The sequence below is a fragment of the Lontra canadensis genome, unplaced genomic scaffold (genome assembly GCF_010015895.1).
Source record: "Lontra canadensis isolate GAN:19392208 unplaced genomic scaffold, GSC_riverotter_1.0 scaffold61, whole genome shotgun sequence".
Classification (NCBI taxonomy): domain Eukaryota; kingdom Metazoa; phylum Chordata; class Mammalia; order Carnivora; family Mustelidae; genus Lontra; species Lontra canadensis.
Genome location: NW_022631055.1, coordinates 2,676,870 through 2,695,280, shown reverse-complemented (window position 1 = coordinate 2,695,280; position 18,411 = coordinate 2,676,870). Strand labels below are relative to the sequence as shown.

General features: G+C 40.0%; 2 protein-coding genes, 1 non-coding gene and 1 pseudogene across 4 annotated transcripts in view; 1 reads left to right on the top strand and 3 right to left on the bottom strand.

The window, feature by feature from the left end:
- Window positions 1-14,746, bottom strand: part of ASB3 (ankyrin repeat and SOCS box containing 3) — a 106,592-nt gene extending 91,846 nt beyond the window's left edge. Inside the window, exon 1 of one of the 2 annotated variants that reach the window (XM_032877786.1) lies at window positions 14,673-14,746. Coding sequence is in view for 1 of the 2 variants with exons in the window: in XM_032877788.1 (XP_032733679.1) it covers window positions 8,158-8,193 (36 nt within the window). In the remaining variant the exon portion in view is untranslated. Of the gene's footprint in view, window positions 1-8,157; window positions 8,209-14,672 lie in introns of those variants that run through there. The other variant, XM_032877788.1, reaches the window with a different exon arrangement.
- On the bottom strand, window positions 3,527-4,020 carry LOC116879513 (annotated as a pseudogene).
- Window positions 3,898-4,031, bottom strand: LOC116879601. The gene has a single exon (XR_004385067.1). It is a non-coding gene; the product is annotated as a small nucleolar RNA SNORA70 (small nucleolar RNA).
- Window positions 14,747-14,887: 141 nt separating the features above from the next.
- Window positions 14,888-18,411, top strand: part of ERLEC1 (endoplasmic reticulum lectin 1) — a 30,873-nt gene continuing 27,349 nt past the window's right edge. The window contains exon 1 of the mRNA XM_032877792.1: window positions 14,888-15,209. Coding sequence (XP_032733683.1) covers window positions 15,000-15,209 — 210 coding nt within the window. The 5' untranslated portion in view covers window positions 14,888-14,999. The remainder of the gene's footprint in view (window positions 15,210-18,411) is intronic.

Below are 18,411 nucleotides of genomic sequence, written 5' to 3'. Positions count from 1 at the left end.
CAAATTACATTATACAAATTGTGTCCATTAACAATGCAGCATGTCATTCAGTCACTTTGTAAGAGTCTTATACTGAAACTTAAAAAAAAAAAGAGATGACAATTCTGGTATTATAAATTAATAGAAACATACATATGATAAAAGTCTGGTGTTTGAAATGACCTTTAGAATTGTAGTTTTGTTTTTGTTTTTGTTTTAAAGATTTTATTTATTTACTTGACAGAGACAGAGAGATCACAAGTAGTCAGAGACGCAGGCAGAGAGAGGAGGAAGCAGGCTCCCTGCTGAGCAGAGAGCCTGATGCAGGGCTCAATCCCAGGACCCTGAGATCATGACCTGAGCCGAAGGCAGAGGCTTTAACCCACTGAGCCAGCCAGGTACCCCCTAGAATTGTAGTTTTTTAAAGAAGTGGCATTACCTGATCATTTGCTACAGTTTTTTATTTTCCTTCTGTCTTGTCAGCAAAACAAAGGTATCCACTTATGAGTGCTGCTGATGCTACTCAAATAGGAAAGTTACACGTGCATTATTAACTCATGTAAAATTGATCTTGATTCTAATCAAGATAATTTCTGATTATAGCTCCTTCTTCCTCAATAAGACAGTCTCTAAAATCTTTTAACATAAAAAGAATTTCAGTATCACATTAAATTTATTATGAAACTTAATAAAAACTCTTCGAATCCCAGCATAACTAATAATACAGAAAATTTTCACATTAAACAAAGTTGTCCTACACAGTAGGAAAAGTAGTCCTTTCCATGTTTTTCTTATTTATTAACACCTAACTTGGTAATTTACTCAGCTACGTAACTATTTTATTTTTTTTTTTTTAAGATTTTATTTATTTGTCAGAGAGACAAATTGCTCCCTGCCGAGCAAGGAGCCTGATGCGGATGCAGGACTCAATCCCAAGACCCCGGAATCATGACCCCAGCTGAAGGCAGTGGCCCAACCCACTGAGCCACTCAGGCATCCCTACCTATTTTAAATAATTTCCCAAAATTTTCAGTATTAGTTTTCCAGAAGGCATTTCACTTGTCCAATAAAACAAGAAAAGGAGCTAGCATTCATTAATGAGTATCTCATAACAATATGCTAGGCATTTTACATATGGAAGCATTTTCTGGCTAACTCCCTGAGCTTGTATCCATAGTACCTTGCATAGTTACACACATATGTTAAGTAGCAGAAACCCAGGTCTTTCTCACTCTAAAACATAAGATCATTCTACAATATATTTAAAAACCCACCTGAACTTCACCATCTTCACTATCCACCATCTTTTTTTCCAGGAGGTAAACAAAATTAACTTTTGCATAAGGAAATAGTATGTAGCTTGTTACATAAAGATGTTAGAGTGAATTTTGATAGATGTATATTGATTCCCACAAATACAATGAGCCAATCCAAGATTCACATTCTATAGCTCAGAATCATGTAGGTGAATTCAGAAATACAGCCTTTCATTTTACAAACAAACCTAAGTCCAAAGGAGTTTGGAATTCCCCAAAGTGATTCTTTTATCATTTAATATATAATTGCTACAAAATATAAAGGGCAAGAGATAACTCTGGGATCCCCATTTATATGTCTTTCTAGGCTTTCAGTTACAATTAGACTAGAAAAATGTGACATATCACATATGGTGTACCATAAACATTTATATGGAAGCCATATTCCAAAGCCCAGAAACAGGGATATTCACTGGAATGGGGAGAAACAGGACTAAAATGGAAAAGTTAAACAGTACTTTATTAGAGAGAAGCTAGGGTTTGAAGCCTCCCAGCTAGAAGGAATCATAACAGATACCAAGTTACCTAGATCCTATCAGCAAAACTGTCTCTCTCTACAGTCCTTGGATCTCACTTTGAAAGCATCTTTTCTCATTCCTCCCTAATCATACACACAAAACTCAAGACTCATTCCTAGAGTACAACTACTAGTTAAGTTTCAAGTTTCAGGAATTCAGAGAAAGTATGAGTGTAAACCCTGCATTGAGAATATAAGCTTTTTTTTTTTTTTTTTAAGATTTATTTATTTATTTATTTATTTGACAGACAGAGATCACAAGTAGGCAGAGAGGCAGGCAGAGAGAGAGAGGAAGCAGGCTCCCTGCTGAGCAGAGAGCCCGATGTGGGGCTCAATCCCAGGACCCTGAGATCATGACCTGAGCCGAAGGCAGAGGCTTTAACCCACTGAGCCACCCAGGCACCCCGAGAAAAGAAACTTTTAATATAGATCTCTAATGAAGTGGTTTTTTTTTGAAGTAGGTCTTTACACTCCTACTGCAGGCCACTATTCCGTTTCCCTTTCCCACTTCCAGGAAAACATAGTCACTTTTTGATCTACCACAAACATTAAGTACTATCTAGATACAGCCTCCATACATAAAAGGTTTCCAGTTAGGGAGACAAAGGTTTGTGGTGTGAACTCCGAATATGTTAAAGAATGAACATGACTCATTTCTTTAAGACGGAGTTAAAAAATTTAGCCATTGTCTATAGGATATGCATTTCATCTTAAAAAGGATTTTTTTTTCATTTTCTACTAATAACCTGAAATGTGTATTATTTTACATCTTGAAGGTGCTCGTTTAATTTTAACATATGTAAAGCATTATGGAATACCTGATATAATAAAAACTATTACCTAGTATTAGTTTACATTATATATTCAGAGTACATGTGTTTAGCATCTCTTTGAGATTCATAATGATTACAATCATGCCTGTAATTTAAGAACCATATTTGGTCTATTATAAATTTTCAAACATTTTATAGTCAACATTTCGTTCCATTATATTAGTTTTCTCTTTTCCATGGATACATAGCTTTTAAATTATAACTTTAGAACAGTTTGACTATCAATGCATTATACTCCTATAATTTATCATCCCTGATTCTTTCAAAGTCAGTCAAATGATGGATACACTTAAAATTCTCTCTCATCACATCCTGTTAAAATCTACATACCAAATATTCCAATTATGCTATCTTTTCTCACCAAAGATACTGTGACTATATTTTCTATGTATTTATTCAGCTCTCAACAATCTGTTTTTATGCGTTTCTAAAGCCTTAAAATAAATTCACCCTAAGCATATATTAGAAACTCAAAGATTAGTGGGATGATTTTTTTTAATCCTGTGGCTACTTTTCAAAGAATTTTAACTTCTCAAGAGACAACTACTAAAATTATTCTTCTGCATGTCAAAATTATACGATGAAAATAAGCTTTATTGAATCTCCGGGTTTTTTCATTCTTCTTAAGGTTCATTTTCCCTTCTAAAACATTATATATTCAGCATTAATCTCTTGGTGGTTTCATTTAATCGTACTAAGCCTTCTTGTCTTTATAAAAAGTTTGACAACAAATAAACATACATTCTGTAACTGGAAAAACCACCACTTACCCCTGTAATTTATTTTATTCTTCCTACTTTACTATCCTTCACAGAATTTTTTTTTTTTTTTTTTGGACAGAAAGTTGGATTTATTTGTGGACATGAATATGATGGGAAGGGGTAGTGCCAAGATTCTCATGAGTGCAGAGCCCTCCATGGGACCATGGTTAGGGATGTATTTGACCCCACAGCCATCTGGGATAAGCCGCTTTTCAGCCATCATGTCTTCAAATTCATCCGCATTGAACTTAGTAAAGCCCCCCTTCTTGGAGATGTGGATTTTCTGGCGGCCCGGGAACTTGAACTTGGCCCTGCGTAGGGCCTCAATCACATGCTCCTTGTTCTGCAGCTTGGTACGGATGGACATGATGACTTGGCCAATGTGGACCCTGGCTACTGTGCCCTGGGGCTTTCCAAAGGCCCCCCGCATAACTGTCTGCAGCCTAAATTGGAGATACCCATGAGGTCAGACCCCAGCATCCACCAAAAAGGGCTGTCTCCAAGGTCCCTTAGGGCAACCCATACAATCAACAGGTTGCATACACTACTGAGGAGGCTACTGTTTGCAGCCATGGCACACTGGGCCCCCATAGACAAAGAGCACAGTCGGCTTAATTGGCTGCAGTCCTTCACAGAATTTTTTAACTACAATGTTCTATTTCCCTATCAGCTCCTCTTAATGTCCCTCCAATCTACCTTTGCTCTTGCTGTACTCAAGGAGTCAGTGTAGTCTTCAGTCACCAATGACTCTTTTTCCTGATTTAACCCAAAGATCTCCGTTTCATCCTTTACAATTCTGATACACCAGACATTAGTAAGCAAGAATCTCATTTCACTAAGTCAAAAAGAGTAAAACATTTTGTTGTATTTACTTACATCTTAGATTTTTTAATCAGATACACAAACTCACCAAGTCCTAGGTTTCAATCACCATCTTTTTTTTTTTTAAAGATTTTATTTATTTATTTGACAGACAGAGATCACAAGTAGACAGAGAGGCAGGCAGAGAGAGAGAGGGAAGCAGGCTCCCTGATGAGCAGAGAGCCCGATGCGGGACTCGGTCCCAGGACCCTGAGATCATGACCCGAGCCGAAGGCAGCGGCTTAACCCACTGAGCCACCCAGGCGCCCTTTTTTTTTTTTTTTTTTAATAAACATATAATGTATTTTTATCCCCAGGGTACAGGTCTGTGAATTGCCAGGTTTACACACTTCACAGCACTCACCATAGCACATACCCTCCCCAATGTCCATAACCCCACCCCCCTCTCCCAACCCCCCTCCCCCCAGCAACCCTGTTTGTTTTGTGAGATTAAGAATCACTTTTCAATCACCATCTTTATTGAGAAAACTTCCAATCTTTCTCAAATTCTTTATGACTCTATGTCTTATATGTAAGGTATCTCATATACCTTATTGAGCTACACAAGCACCTGAAACTTAGCATACTAAAAACAGAATTTATCTCTTTTCCCAAGAAGAAAACTTTATCCCACATTACCTCCCCACACATGACACACATTAAATGTTGAACAATTATTTGAACAGAAAATACAACAAACAGGTTTAAGATACTCATCAATTAACAAGATTCTAGAGAAAATGAATGATATTTTCTTTTTTTTTTTTTTAAGATTTTATTTATTTATTTGACAGAACGAGAGATCGCAAGTAGGCAGAGAGGCAGGCAGAGAGATAGACAGGGAAGCAGGGTCCCTGCTAAGCAGAGAACCCGATGCCGGGGCTTGATCCCAGAACCCTGGGATCACAACCAGAGCTGAAGGCAGAGGCTTTAACCCACTGAGCCACCCAAGTGCCCCGAAAATGAATGATATTTTCCCAATATACAAAATTTTAGCCTTTATTTTACTTAAAACTTTATATAACATTTCTTAATAAGTCAAAGAACAGTTAGCAGGGAAAAGCTGGAGCCTATCTGTGATGTGGCTTGAAATATTACATGATGATAAAACCTATCCTTCAAGTATGAGCTGGAAGATTTCTCAGCTAAAATGGGAAACTTGAAATATAGCAAGAGCCAGAGTTTTTTGTTTTTATTTTTTAAAGATTTTTATTATTTATTCAACACAGAGATAAAGAGCATAAGTAGGAAGAGCAGCAGGCAGAGGGAGAGGGTGAAGCAGGCTCTCTGTTCAGCGGAGAGCCTGATGCGGGGCTTGATCCTAGGACCCTGGCCAAAGACAGCCGCTTAACCCACTGAGCCACCAAAGCGCCCCAAGAGCCAGAGTTTTTAACATCTTCTCCTTACCACCAATCTCCTTTCTTCTTTCCAATACATTTCTCTACTCTGCAATGAGAATTATGGAAATATGGAACTAAGCTGGTCAATAATCAAAAACGCCTCCCACAGCATACAAAACAAATTTCAATTTCCTTAACTTGGTATTCAACTTTTTATAATATGGTGTCAGCATACTTATCACACATTTCACTTCCTACTAATGTACCCCACCCCATGTTCCAGTCACCCCATCCTCCTCATCCATTAAGACCCAGCAAAAATGAGGGAGTTGTGATTTGTGTCAAGCAGTAACTATGCACTAAGACTACCAAGAAAAAAGAGTACCCAGCTATCAAGAACCACATTTAGTGGAAAGACATATAACCAAGCAAATCAATGTTATTTAGCATAAAGGCTGTGACAAAAAATACAAACAGGATACAGAACTACAAATTATTAATTCAAACTAATAAGATCAGAGAAAGCCTCATGGAAAAAAATAAGTAGCTGTTCACAAATCAAAGAATAATAATTAACCTTATGTAACATATAGTATACATACCAAAATCTATTCCGTTGATACATATATTAATTCCCATTTTTTTAGATGATGAAAATGAGAGACAAAGAGTTTAGGGACACCTGGGTGGCTCAGTGGTTAAAGCCTCTGCCTTTGGCTCAGGTCATGATCCCAGGGTCCTGAGATTGAGCCCTGCATGGGCCTCTCTGCTCAGCGGGAAGCGTGCTTCCCTTCCTCTCTCTGCCTGCCTCTCTGCCTACTTGTGATCTCTCTCTCTCTGTCAAATAAATAAATAAATTTTTTTTAAAAAGAGTTTAAGTTAAACATAAAAATAATAACTATCATTTATTGAATACTTAAAATATACCAAACATTGTGCTAAACACTAAAAAGAAACAAATGGAATTAAGGCTCTTAATTTAAAAAAAAAAAATTGTGAGAAAAATTTTTCTCATTTTGTACCTCCGCTGGTTTTAACCTCAATGAGATTCTTTCCTGAAATAGGATAAATTAAAAGGATGAAAAAAGAAAAAGGATTCACTTAATTACCCATACCCTACAGTCATAATTTTAAAAAATTTAAACAAAATATGCTTTGCCCAATTTTCTCAACAGCATTAACTGATTTATTCAACAAATATTTATCGAATTATCTACTCTGTATAAGACAAACTAAGGGCAATCGTTTTCCTCCACTTCCTACCAAAATTCCACTAAAATGCATTCATTCATCCTAGAAGAGAGAAAACAGATGGGACTACTGTGGGGTTTAAGCCAGTGCAGAAAAAAAACTGCAGTCTAAAACAAACATGCACACACCTACAAGAAGGCTACACCCATGACATTCCTGCCAGCAGAGCCTGGAGAAGTACAAACCTGGAAACAACAAGAAGAGAAAGCAAGAGGGGTCTGTAGGATTAAAAGTAGGATGATTTAAAATAATAGATAAATAAATAAAATTAGGATGATTAAAAGATGTATATGAACAGCCAACCCAAACTTCATACCCCATTCCTTTACACACAGAAAGTCTATAAGCAACAGCGTTGGTTTCTAGCTAAAACTACATTTGTTTCTCTTAATTTAACAATCTACCCTGAGAGCATTACAGGATCTTCATAATCCCTAACAAAACCTTCCTTATGTGGACATAGGCCGGAGGGAGATGAAAGAGCAGTTCTCTTCCAGCATTTCATCCATGGACCCCAAAGTGAGGCCCAATAATTGATACCATGCTCAACAACCACTATTTTTTTTTTTAAGAAAAGCAAAAGCACAGAAAAAAGTGCGAAAATAAACAGCTGACCTGAAGGAAATATAGCTGTTTCTGCGAACAGAAGATAAATGTTTAAAATTTGTAAATGCTATCCTAAAAGAAATTCATGAAGGCACTGCATCCATTAAAAAAGATCACCTGTAGGAGTGCCTGGGTGGCTGAGTCAGTTAAACGACTGACTCTTGGTTTCCACCCAGGTCATGATCTCCGGGTCTTGGGATTGAGCCCTGCTTCAGGCTTTGCAAACAGCACGAAGTCTGCTTGAGATTCTCTCTCACTCCATCTACCTCTTCTCCCACTCATATGCACACACACACACACACTCTCTCTCTTTAAAATAAATAAATCTTTTGGGGCACCTGGGTGGCTCAGTGGGTTAAAGCCTCTGCTTTCGGCTCCGGTCATGATCCCAGGGTCCTGGGTTCGAGCCCCACATTGGGCTGTCTGCTCAGCAGGAAGCCTGCTTCCCCTCCTCTCTCTCTGCCTGCCTCTCTGCCTACTTGTGATCTCTGTCAAATAAATAAATAAAATCTTTAAAAAATAAAAAAAAATAAATCTTTAAAAAGGGGGAGGGTCAACTGCAGTACACCTGAAACAAATATAACCATATGTTAACTACACTGGAATTAAAAAATGACAGCACTGAGTAGTGACCAAAAGAATGGGTTCAGGAGCCAGACTGCTTGTAGTCTGATATCCAGTTCCATTGCTTACCGTGGTGATGGCCTCGGGCAATCTGCCATACTTCATTAATACATTAATGTCATGACTTCTGAAATTGAGAGGAATCTCATACTCTCTGGCATGTCATAACTTTAACTGGCAGCAGTTACTTTCTTAGTAGTACTAAAAAATAATAGTGAGCCTTAAAATAAGTGGCGAAAGGGGATTGTTACAATTTAAAGGAGACTTTAAGACAACAATCAAATGCAAGGCATGAACTTTGGACACTGAAAGGGAAAAAAGTAAATTGTAAAAATTGAAATCATTGTTATTTTTCCAAGACCCAAAGTAGTATACATCTTAGGTTATAAAGGAGTCTCCTTTTCTTAGTCACTGACTTTTTTCAACATCCAGGCCAGTGGTCTTGTACAGTACCACATTTGGATTTGAATCTTCTTAGGTTTGGAAAGAATACAGCATATGTTTTGTTTTACACTGGTGTTATGGTATACTTGGGTTTTAAAAATTCATTCTTGTAGAAAATTCTTTGCAAAAACGTAAAGATACTAAGCATGGGTTTAAAAAAAGGAATCATGCTAGCTTGGTTTGAAATCAAATGTCCACTCTCCTTTTTCCCCCTGTGCCTAAGAGACACGTACAATATTCACATGTGCACCTGTATATTTACTGGTATTCTGTCACCTGTGTTTGTGTTATATTTCAACCAAAAACGCGTGAAGGCCAAAAGCTTTTACTTTCCTTTATTGTTCCCAAAATGTGCATCTCAGTTCTCTTATGTCTTCTTTCTTATTACTGCAGAGTAAATTATATTCAAAGGAGGAACTGGAGGGGAAAAAAATCAGTACTGGAAATAAAGAGAAAAGGACAATTATGTTCTTAGGCAGCCTCTGGGGTAATTAGTGCTATACAACCTCAGACTGCACACCAGCTGTTCAGTTGAGCAAATAGCTTTGTTTTTAGTGGTTTTGCCCTTTCTATGTCTAAATGAGCAACAAGGGGAACCTGGGTGGCTCAGTCTTTCAGTGTCTGCCTTAGGCTCAGGTCATGATCCCAGAGTCCTGGGATCAGGCCCCACTTCAGGCTCCCTGCTTCTCCAGAAGCCTGCTTTTCCCTCTCCCACTCCCCCTGCTTGTGCTCCCTCTCTCACTGTGTCTCTGTCAAACAAGCAAATAAAATCTTTAAAAATAAATAAATAAATAAATAAATAAAAATAAATGAGAAATAATAAAGAGATTTGGGGTAACTTTTAACTTAAAGCCCAACTGTTTAGTTCTCATTTGTGATTCATAAAAATTTCAACTAAAAATATTTTTTTACAGTTTTATAAAATCAGGCATATTTTATAGTGTGGCATAAATATATTAACTTTATGTTTGTGTGAATTATACTACAATATTGTATTAACTTGTGTCTCAGTTTCCTCATCAGTAAAATGGAGAAAACAAAAAAACCTACCTTTTAGACTATGAGCCTAAATCAATTAAATAAATTTTTATCTTTTAAGTGCTTAAAATAGTGCCTGGACACAACATCTGGTACATGAATAGAATAAAGAAATTGAATCATCATTAGTTCTTACATATTACCACTTGTTATTTTCTCCATTTGAAAAATAAGAACTGGAGCACCTGGGTGGCTAGGTGGGTTAGACCTCTGCCTTCAGCTCGGGTCATGATCTCCCACTCCTGGGATCAAGCCCCGAATTGGGCTCTCTCCTGGGGGGTGGGGGGGAAGCCTGCTTCCCTCCCCCCACCCCTCTCTGCCTGCCTCTATGCCTACTTGTGATCTCTCTCTCTCTCTCTGTCAAATAAATAAATAAAATCTTAAAAAAAAAAAAAAAAGAAAGAAAGAAAGAAAGAAAGAGAAAAAGAACTGAGCTCTAAAGAGGTTAAGTAAGGTTGCCAGCGTCAGACATGTGGTTAGGTGGTAGGGCTGGGATCAGAATCTAACTGGCCTAACTCCTAAGTCTCTGCTCCTAACCAATTCATTATTCAGTTGCACAGAGTTTGTACCTAATTCTTTATTCAGCCATAGCCTTACTGTTGAAAAATCAGATATCCAGAGGGGGTTTTTTGCTGCCACAGATTATGACACAACGAGTATCTTCGTACCCATATTCTTATGTATCAGGGCAAGTCCAAAAAGTGAATCACTAGGCCAGAGTTTTACACGTTTTTAATTTTAACAGAAACTACTAATTTTAAAACATTTATTAAAGCAGGTCCAGCTTTCCCTTTTATAGTATCTGGATTTCCTATCTTACTAAGAAATGTCATCTCTATTCTGGTTACACAAATATTCTCCTCATCTCTTCAAATAGATATATATATTTAACTCATTTACAATTTAGTTTTTGTGTATTTTATGAAGAGGGCATCTTGTTGGTTTTCTTATAAATGGACAGCAAATTATACTAGCAGCATTTATTAATTAAAACATCCTAGGGGCACCTGGGTGGCTCAGTGGGTTGGGCCTCTGCCTTCGGCTCAAGTCGTGATCTCAGAGGCCTGGGATCGGCCCCAGATCGGGCTCTCTGCTCAGCAGGGAGCCTGCTTCCCCCTCTCTCTCTCTGCCTGCCTCTCTGCCTGCTTGTGATCTCTGTCAAATAAATAAATGAAATCTTTAAAAAAAAAATCCTTTTCCCACTACAGTGAAATGTCACCCCTTCACATTTTAAACTCCTTATGTCATTCCCAAACTCCCTTCCTGTATTCAAACCAAATTACCTTTTTTTTTTTTTAAGATTTTTATTTATTTATTTGACAGAGATTCAGAGAGCACAAGCAAGGGGAGTGTAGGCAGAGGGAAAGGGAGAAGCAGAGTTCCCGCAGAGCAGGGAGCCTGATGTGCGATTTGATCCCAGGACCCCAGGATCATGACCTGAGACAAGGCAGACGCCCAACTAACTGAGCCACCCAGGCACCCCATCAAACCAAATTACTTTTGATCTCAGGAAGTCTAATGTTTTTTCATTCACTTAAAATAGGCCTTTCCCAGCTCTGTAAATCCAAAGAGCTGCCCATAAGGAGAAGCTGGATCTTAAAATCATGGTGTTATGACGAGAATCTGTGAAGGAGTGTTCTCTGAGAGAGGGAAGAAAACGCTTCCTGACTGAATGAGAGGCTGGTATCGTTCAACAATGGACGAACTCCAGGAAAGACATTCAGACGCCCGGGACCCAGTGATCAGCTATAGGCAAACAACTTGTTCACCTGGTTACAGACGGTTTTGCATCAACCACAGACAACTAACAGCCATCAAGCGTCCACACAAACTTGGGGTCTCTCTAAGAGAGGTACCAGGAGAGCGAAGCACTGTGTGCTCTGAAAAACCCTGCTGGCGTGTAATAAGTGCTCAGCAGATACTTGTTTCATGAATGAACACTTTCTGACTTTAAAGGGAGAGAAGACCCCTAGCTTCTGCCAAGCCATCCTGGCATATTCAAGCTTAGACCAAAGAAACATACAAGCATGGGGAAATGACTGTTCACACAGACCATAGTGGGTTGGCCGATTAGGACCCACCCTAATTCAATATGACCTCATCCTAACTTGATCACATCTGCAAAGGCCCTATGTCCAAATAAATTCACACTCACAGGGTTCCAGGGGTTAGAACTTCACCATATCCTTTAGGGGAACACAATTCAGCCCATAACTTCCCCTATAATCAATTTTCCACACAACAGTCATAATGATCCTCATGAATGTGCATCAGGCCCAAACACTCTCCTGCTTATAGGTCTGTGTCCTCTTCCTGCCTCTCAAATATTATCTCTTACACTCTAGCCACACAGGCCTTCTTTCTGTCAATCCAACACACCACACTCATCCCTGCCTCAGGACCTCCACCTGGAAAATCACCGCCTTCTTCATCATTTCAAGTTACCACTCAAGTGTTACTTCATCACAGAAGCTTAGTCTGATCATCTGCCTAAGCAGCACATCTCAGAGGTCTTCTCTTTCATATAACCCAAGTTTATAAGCAGTATTTGCCAGTACCAGAAAGTATCTTATTTATTTTTTATTTAAGCTCTTATTTGAACATAAGCTCTATTGAACCAAATTCCATTATTATAGCTCCAGATACTAAACTAGCGCCTTGCAAGTACTTTTCATTTTTATTTACTCAAATATGTCTTTTTCTTTGATGACACAAGGATTTTCTATTTCAGTCACAAAGATTAATTATACCCCTAAATTTTCTTGTAATTTTTTCTCTTTTCTGTGTGTGATTCATTTAAATCTTTAATCCGTTTGGAATTAATCTTTGTATACTTGAGAAACAGGGGTCACATCAGATAATTCCGATGCAAAAAGTCTGCAATAATTCTGACTTATTGGCTAAAGCTCAAACACGTCTGCATAGAATATGTTCTATATGCAACCTTCCCTGAACTGACTGCCTCTGTCCCTCTGTCGTACCAATCTCCTGCTGATGACTCCATTTTATCCTGTCCTCTGACTACACCAAAAAGTCCTAATGGGCCATCAAGAAGAGTTATGCTTGAGGGTCACCTGGGTGGTTCAGTCGTTGGGCATCTGCCTTTGGCTCAGATCATGGTCCAGCATCTGGGATCAAGCCCCGGATCTGGCTCCCTGCTTGGTGGGAATCCTGTTCCTCCCTCTCCAGCTCCCCTGTGCTTATGTTCCCTCTCTTGCTACCTCTCTCTGTCATAAATAAATAAAATCTTAAAAAAAAAATTATGCTTGAAATGCACTTCTCCATCTGCTTGAACTCCTTCCTACAAATCCTTAAAACCCCAGTTCTAAAGTCACCTCTCTTGGAAAGCCTTTCGAGTCCAACCCTAGAGTTCCTCACTTCCTTTTTTCTATCTCCACTTTTACATCCCTCTACTCTATAATATATAGTACCTGCTTCATAAATATATAGAGTATTTAGATTAATGTTTAGTACACAATAAATGCTAAGTAAATGTTAACTACTATTTTATTACCACAATAGGTTACCATTATTTGTGTAATCTGCCTTCTAGACCAAGAGGGACAAAAGGCAGAGACACATTTATTTACCATTTTACCAAACCTACTGGTCTGGCACATATTAAGCACTAATAAGTAGTAAACAAATTAATAACACCTCAAAGCTGGACCAAAGTAATTTTCTTTGAAACTGTGGATTCCTTATATTTAAAAAAAAAAAAAAGGAAACTTTTTCCATATACACTATGGAGTATTATGCCTCCATCAGAAAGGATGAATACCCAACTTTTGTAGCAACATGGATGGGACTGGAAGAGATTATGCTGAGTGAAATAAGTCAAGCAGAGAGAGTCAATTATCATATGGTTTCACTTATTTGTGGAGCATAACAAATAGCATGGAGGACAAGGGGAGATGGAGAGGAGAAGGGAGTTGAGGGAAATTGGAAGGGGAGGTAAACCATGAGAGACTATGGACTCTGAAAAACAATCTGAGGGTTTTGAAGGGGCGGGGGCTGGGAGGTTGGGGTAACCAGGTGGTGGGTATTAGAGAGGGCACGGATTGCATGGAGCACTGGGTGTGGTGCAAAAACAATGAATACTGTTACGCTGAAAATAAATAAATAACTAAATAAATAAATAAATAATAGAATATTGGGGGGAGGAAATTTTTAAGATGAAAAATGAGCCTGCCCCTCCTAAATAAATAAATAAATAAATAAATAAAAGAATATTGGGGGGGAGGAAATTTTTAAGATGAAAAATGAGCCTGCCCCTCCTGCTTTTTGATTTGGTTCAAATCCGAGGAGTGAGGGGAGAGTCCAGCTTTACCCACATCCAGAAAGAAAATTTTAGGTGCTCCATGGCTACCATTGTATAACCCATTATACTGGAAATGAAAACAATGGCATTTTTAAAAGAGAGGGGAATTTAAAACTTTTTGTCTTATTTTGAACGCAGTCAGACATGTCTTAACCTCAGGTGAATTCATAACCCCACATTCGCCTGGTCCCGAACCTCACATACGGAAACTTAACGGTTTCATAAGTTGAAATGTCATCTTCATTCCATAAATGTCAACTTCATTTCATAAGTTGAATGTCAACTGTGGGATGAAGGAGAAGCCGCACTGGTGAAAACGCAGGGGCTGTGAGGTCTAGCTGCCTTCTCCACAAGGAGTCTCTGTCCACTACAACCTCAGAGAATCACAGGATTCTTACACTGGGTACGACAGGATTCCTCAGATCCGGTATCCCCTAAGCTAGCGCTGCAGAGACTGAGCAAACGGCCCTGGGTTTGTCAGTGACTGCAAGGAACGGAGATGACCACAACCCACAGGAAAAGAGGCGGAGAGAAGCTTCAAGCGGGAAAAATGAAGTGTACAGATGCTACATGCGGAGAAAAGGAAAAAGAAAAGAAGCTGGAGGGTAGCTAAGTCAGGAACACCGCCACTTCTCATCGCCACCTCCAATTCTGGCATCTAATGACTACACCCGCCGAGTTCACGCTTTTCTTCCAGCTCCAGGGCGAGCCAAGACACCGCCTACCCACTGGAGAGCCGCGAGGGGGGCAGGCGGGAGCGGCCGCCGCCTCCCGGACTCACCCACTCTCGGTGCCTCACGTCTCGGTGGAAAAGCCTGGACTCAGGCCAGGTTTTCGGAGTCAGCCTCCGGCAGGTCGCAAAGTTCGATTTCTCCCCTCCCCCGACCCCGAGACCGCCGACCGGCGTCCCGGCTTCCGTAGGCGGGCGGCTTGGTGGACCCGGATGTTGATATCTCGCCTGCCCCGGAAACGGTGGCGGGAGGCCCAAGAGGGCGGAGGTGGGGTTGCCCGGCTCTCCGGAAGGAGACGTGGCGGCGGTTGGGCCCCGGGCTGCCTGGGTGCTTAGAAGTCCCGCCGCCTCCTCCTCCTCCTCCCCCTCCTCTCCTCTATGGGAAGAGGAGGTTGTGGCGGCGGCTGGAGAAATCGGCAGCGGAGGATGGAGGAAGGAGGAGGCGGCGCGCGTAGTCTGGTCGCAGGCGGGCCGGTGTTATTGGTCCTCTGCGGCCTCCTAGAGGCGTCCGGTGGCGGCCGAGCGCTCCCCCAGCTCAGCGATGACATCCCTTTCCGAGTCAACTGGCCCGGCACCGAGTTCTCTCTGGTCAGTGCCCTCGCGAATCCTGTAGCCATCTCTGTCCTTCCTAGCACTAGGGTTTGGCCCTTCCCTCGGTACCTGCGCTTTTCTCCAGAACCACCTCTGCAGGCGAATGCCTCCTTCCCTAATCCAAAGGTTCATTTACCTCGCATTCATTCATTCATACAGCGAGCGTTTAGCGAACACATTATGTGGTTTTGCCCTCCATGCTAAGCACTGAGGATCTAGCGGTCACCTGCTCTGCCCCTTTTCAGTATGGCTCATTAGACAGTGCTTACCAACACTCCCACCCCGTGGAAGAAGCTTTCTTAGAATCATGTCAGACACAGGTATTTATCTTCTCTTTAGAAAGTCAGCTGCAGTTCTTCCTCCACCAGCCGCCTTCTCTCCTTCAGTAGTTCCACCCTACCTACAAAACCGATGGTACTGCAGATACGAGTTCCCTCTCATACTGGTTATTTCTGTCTTGTATACACACACGTGCATATGTACATACTCGCAGCTCTTTCTCCTTCAGGGTTGTTTCCGAGAGGGCTATTTGGCCTTTGAGATGTTAATGACATTCTACTCAGAATAAGCAGTACAGCGCTGATGTATTACGACTGTTATTTAACACCCCAGAATTTGAGATTCCGTGATCAGTTTTCCTAGAGATGAACATTTTTATAACCTCACGGTAACGAAAATGTGCGATCCTTCTGTCTTTAGGGATTACTCTGCTTTAAAGTCTTCCTACCACTGTAGGCCAATTAAAAAAAAAACAACAACAACTGTGCTCTTAAGATGCTTACCGTGTAGTAATTAATTTATTTCAAATTGAAGTCTTGGAACATACAAAAGCTTTTTTAAAATTCTTGTTCCGGTTACCTGCAGTCATTCTACTTGTTTTGTTTGGTTCTATTACCATACTGTTCTATTACTAATTCGTTGAAACAAGAGTAAGTGATAGCATGATGTCAAAGCAAGATTTACCAAGACAACAGATGTTATGGTTACCACAACAGCTTTCCATTTACAAATGGTAGTTTTTGCAAATATTTCACACTCTTCTGTTTCTCCACCCCTCTTCTTTTCAGTTCTCCTGCTCTGGTAGTTCAATGGTTCTCAACATTATCTAAATAAATATTTCTCTGAAAAGCCAGGTTTATTTTTGTATTAATGCCATGAAATATTATTGTATTAAAATACTTAGAGGGTGCCTGGGTGGCTCAGTTGGTTAAGTGTCTTCCTTCAGCTGGGGTCATGATCCCAGCGGCCTGGTATCAAGTCCCAAGTCGGGTTCCCTACTAAGTGGGCAGTCTGCTTCTCCCTCTCCCTCTGCCCCTCCCCACTGTTGTGCCCTCTCCCTCTGTCTCTCAAATAAATAAATAAAATCTTTAAAAAAATAAAATACTTATATAAAAGCTTGTTGTAAGTGAGATATAACTTTAGCAGTCTTTTTAAATTTTTTTTTCTTATGATTTTATTTATTTATTTGACAGAGATCACAAGTAGGCAGAGAGGCAGGCAGAGAGAGAGAGGAGGAAGCAGGCTCCCTGCTGAGCAGAGAGCCCAATGCGGGGCTCAATCCCAGGACTCTGGGACCATGACCCGAGCCGAAGGCAGAGGCTTTAACCCACTGAGCCACCCAGGCGCCCTAACTTTAGCAGTCTTGAAGTGAGAATAATTTAATCCAACTTCTGTTGTCCTTTCAAAAGACTACACAGGATAAACATGGGAAGTGTTACAGAAAGTGGTCATTAAATATTTTACTCTTGCACCTGTCGGGTTTTGTTTTTTTTTTTTTTTTAAGATTTTATCAATTTTCGAGAGAGGCAGAGAGAGCACAAGCAAAGGGAGGCAGACAGAGAGGCAGAGGGACAAGTAGACTCCAGGCTGAGCAGGGAGCCCAACCTGGAACACAGTCCCTGGACCCCAAGATCTTGACCCGAGCTGAAGTCAGACACTTAACTGACTGAGCCACACAGGAGCCCTGTTTTTGTTTTGTTTTTTTTTAATTTAAAAATTACATGCTGATATGCAGCCCTGAAAACTTCCTGACTTTTAAATGGATAACTAAAACTGGCCTTTTTAGAGGTTACTACCAAATGTTACTCTGTTTTCTTTCTGGCACTGGTGTTTGCTGGCTAAAAAGAGGTTATGGAAGATCTGTCTTACATGTATCCGGTACCAACCTCCCACATGTCTGTCAATGTTATTTTGAATTTTAATTTTTAATTCTCTTTGGCAGTGTAACGTAATCTAAGATGGACACATCCGAAGTGTTTTTTTCTTTTCTTTTCTTTTTTTTAAGTTATTTTGAGGGACGCCAGGGTGACTCATCAGTTAAGTGTCCACCTTCAGCTCAGGTCATGATCCCAGGACCTGGGATGGAGTCCCACATCCCCATCAGGCTCCTTGCTCAGCAGGGAGCCTGCTGCTTCCTCTGCCTGCTGCTCCCCCTGCTTGTGCCCCACCATTTTCTAACAAATAAATAAAATCTTTTAAAAAAAATTTTTTTAAGTTATTTTGAGGAAAATCTAGAGATCTTTTTCTCTGAGTTGGCAAAATATCTGTGGCCCTCATGTAAAAATAAACTGTAAGAGTTTTTTATCATTGGCCTTTGGGTTTTGTTTTAGTACTATTTAATCTTAAGGCTTTCCTTCCCTACTTTATGTAATTAACATTACAGCCCTCCTCACCTGGCACTGTCATTTTCTTTTATGGGCCATTTGGTTGGACATATATAACTAAGCAGCTGTATGAACTAGAATAAGGGCCTTTATCTCTCTACTATCTAAAATTGGAAGAGACTAGATTAGAAGATGTGAATTTTATTTTTTAGTCTTAAAATTCTTCTGTACTTTAAATCATCTCCCCATTCAGATATATCAAAACAATATATAATCTTTAGGGGCACCTGGGTGGCTCAGTGGGTTAAAGCCTCTGCCTTCGGCTCAGGTCATGATCCTGGGGTCCTGGGATCGAGCCCCGCGTCGGGCTCTCTGCTCCGCAGGGAGCCTGCTTTCTCCCCTCTCTCTCTCTCTGCCTGCCTCTCTGCCTACTTGTGATCTCTCTCTCTCTCTCTCTGTCAAATAAATTAAAAAAAAATTTTTTTAAATATATATAATCTTTATAATCTTTCTTTCAAATTTACTTAGAAAAATTATTAAGCACCAAAGCTGTATATATTTTTAATGTTTTTTGTTAACTAGTTAATGACTATGAT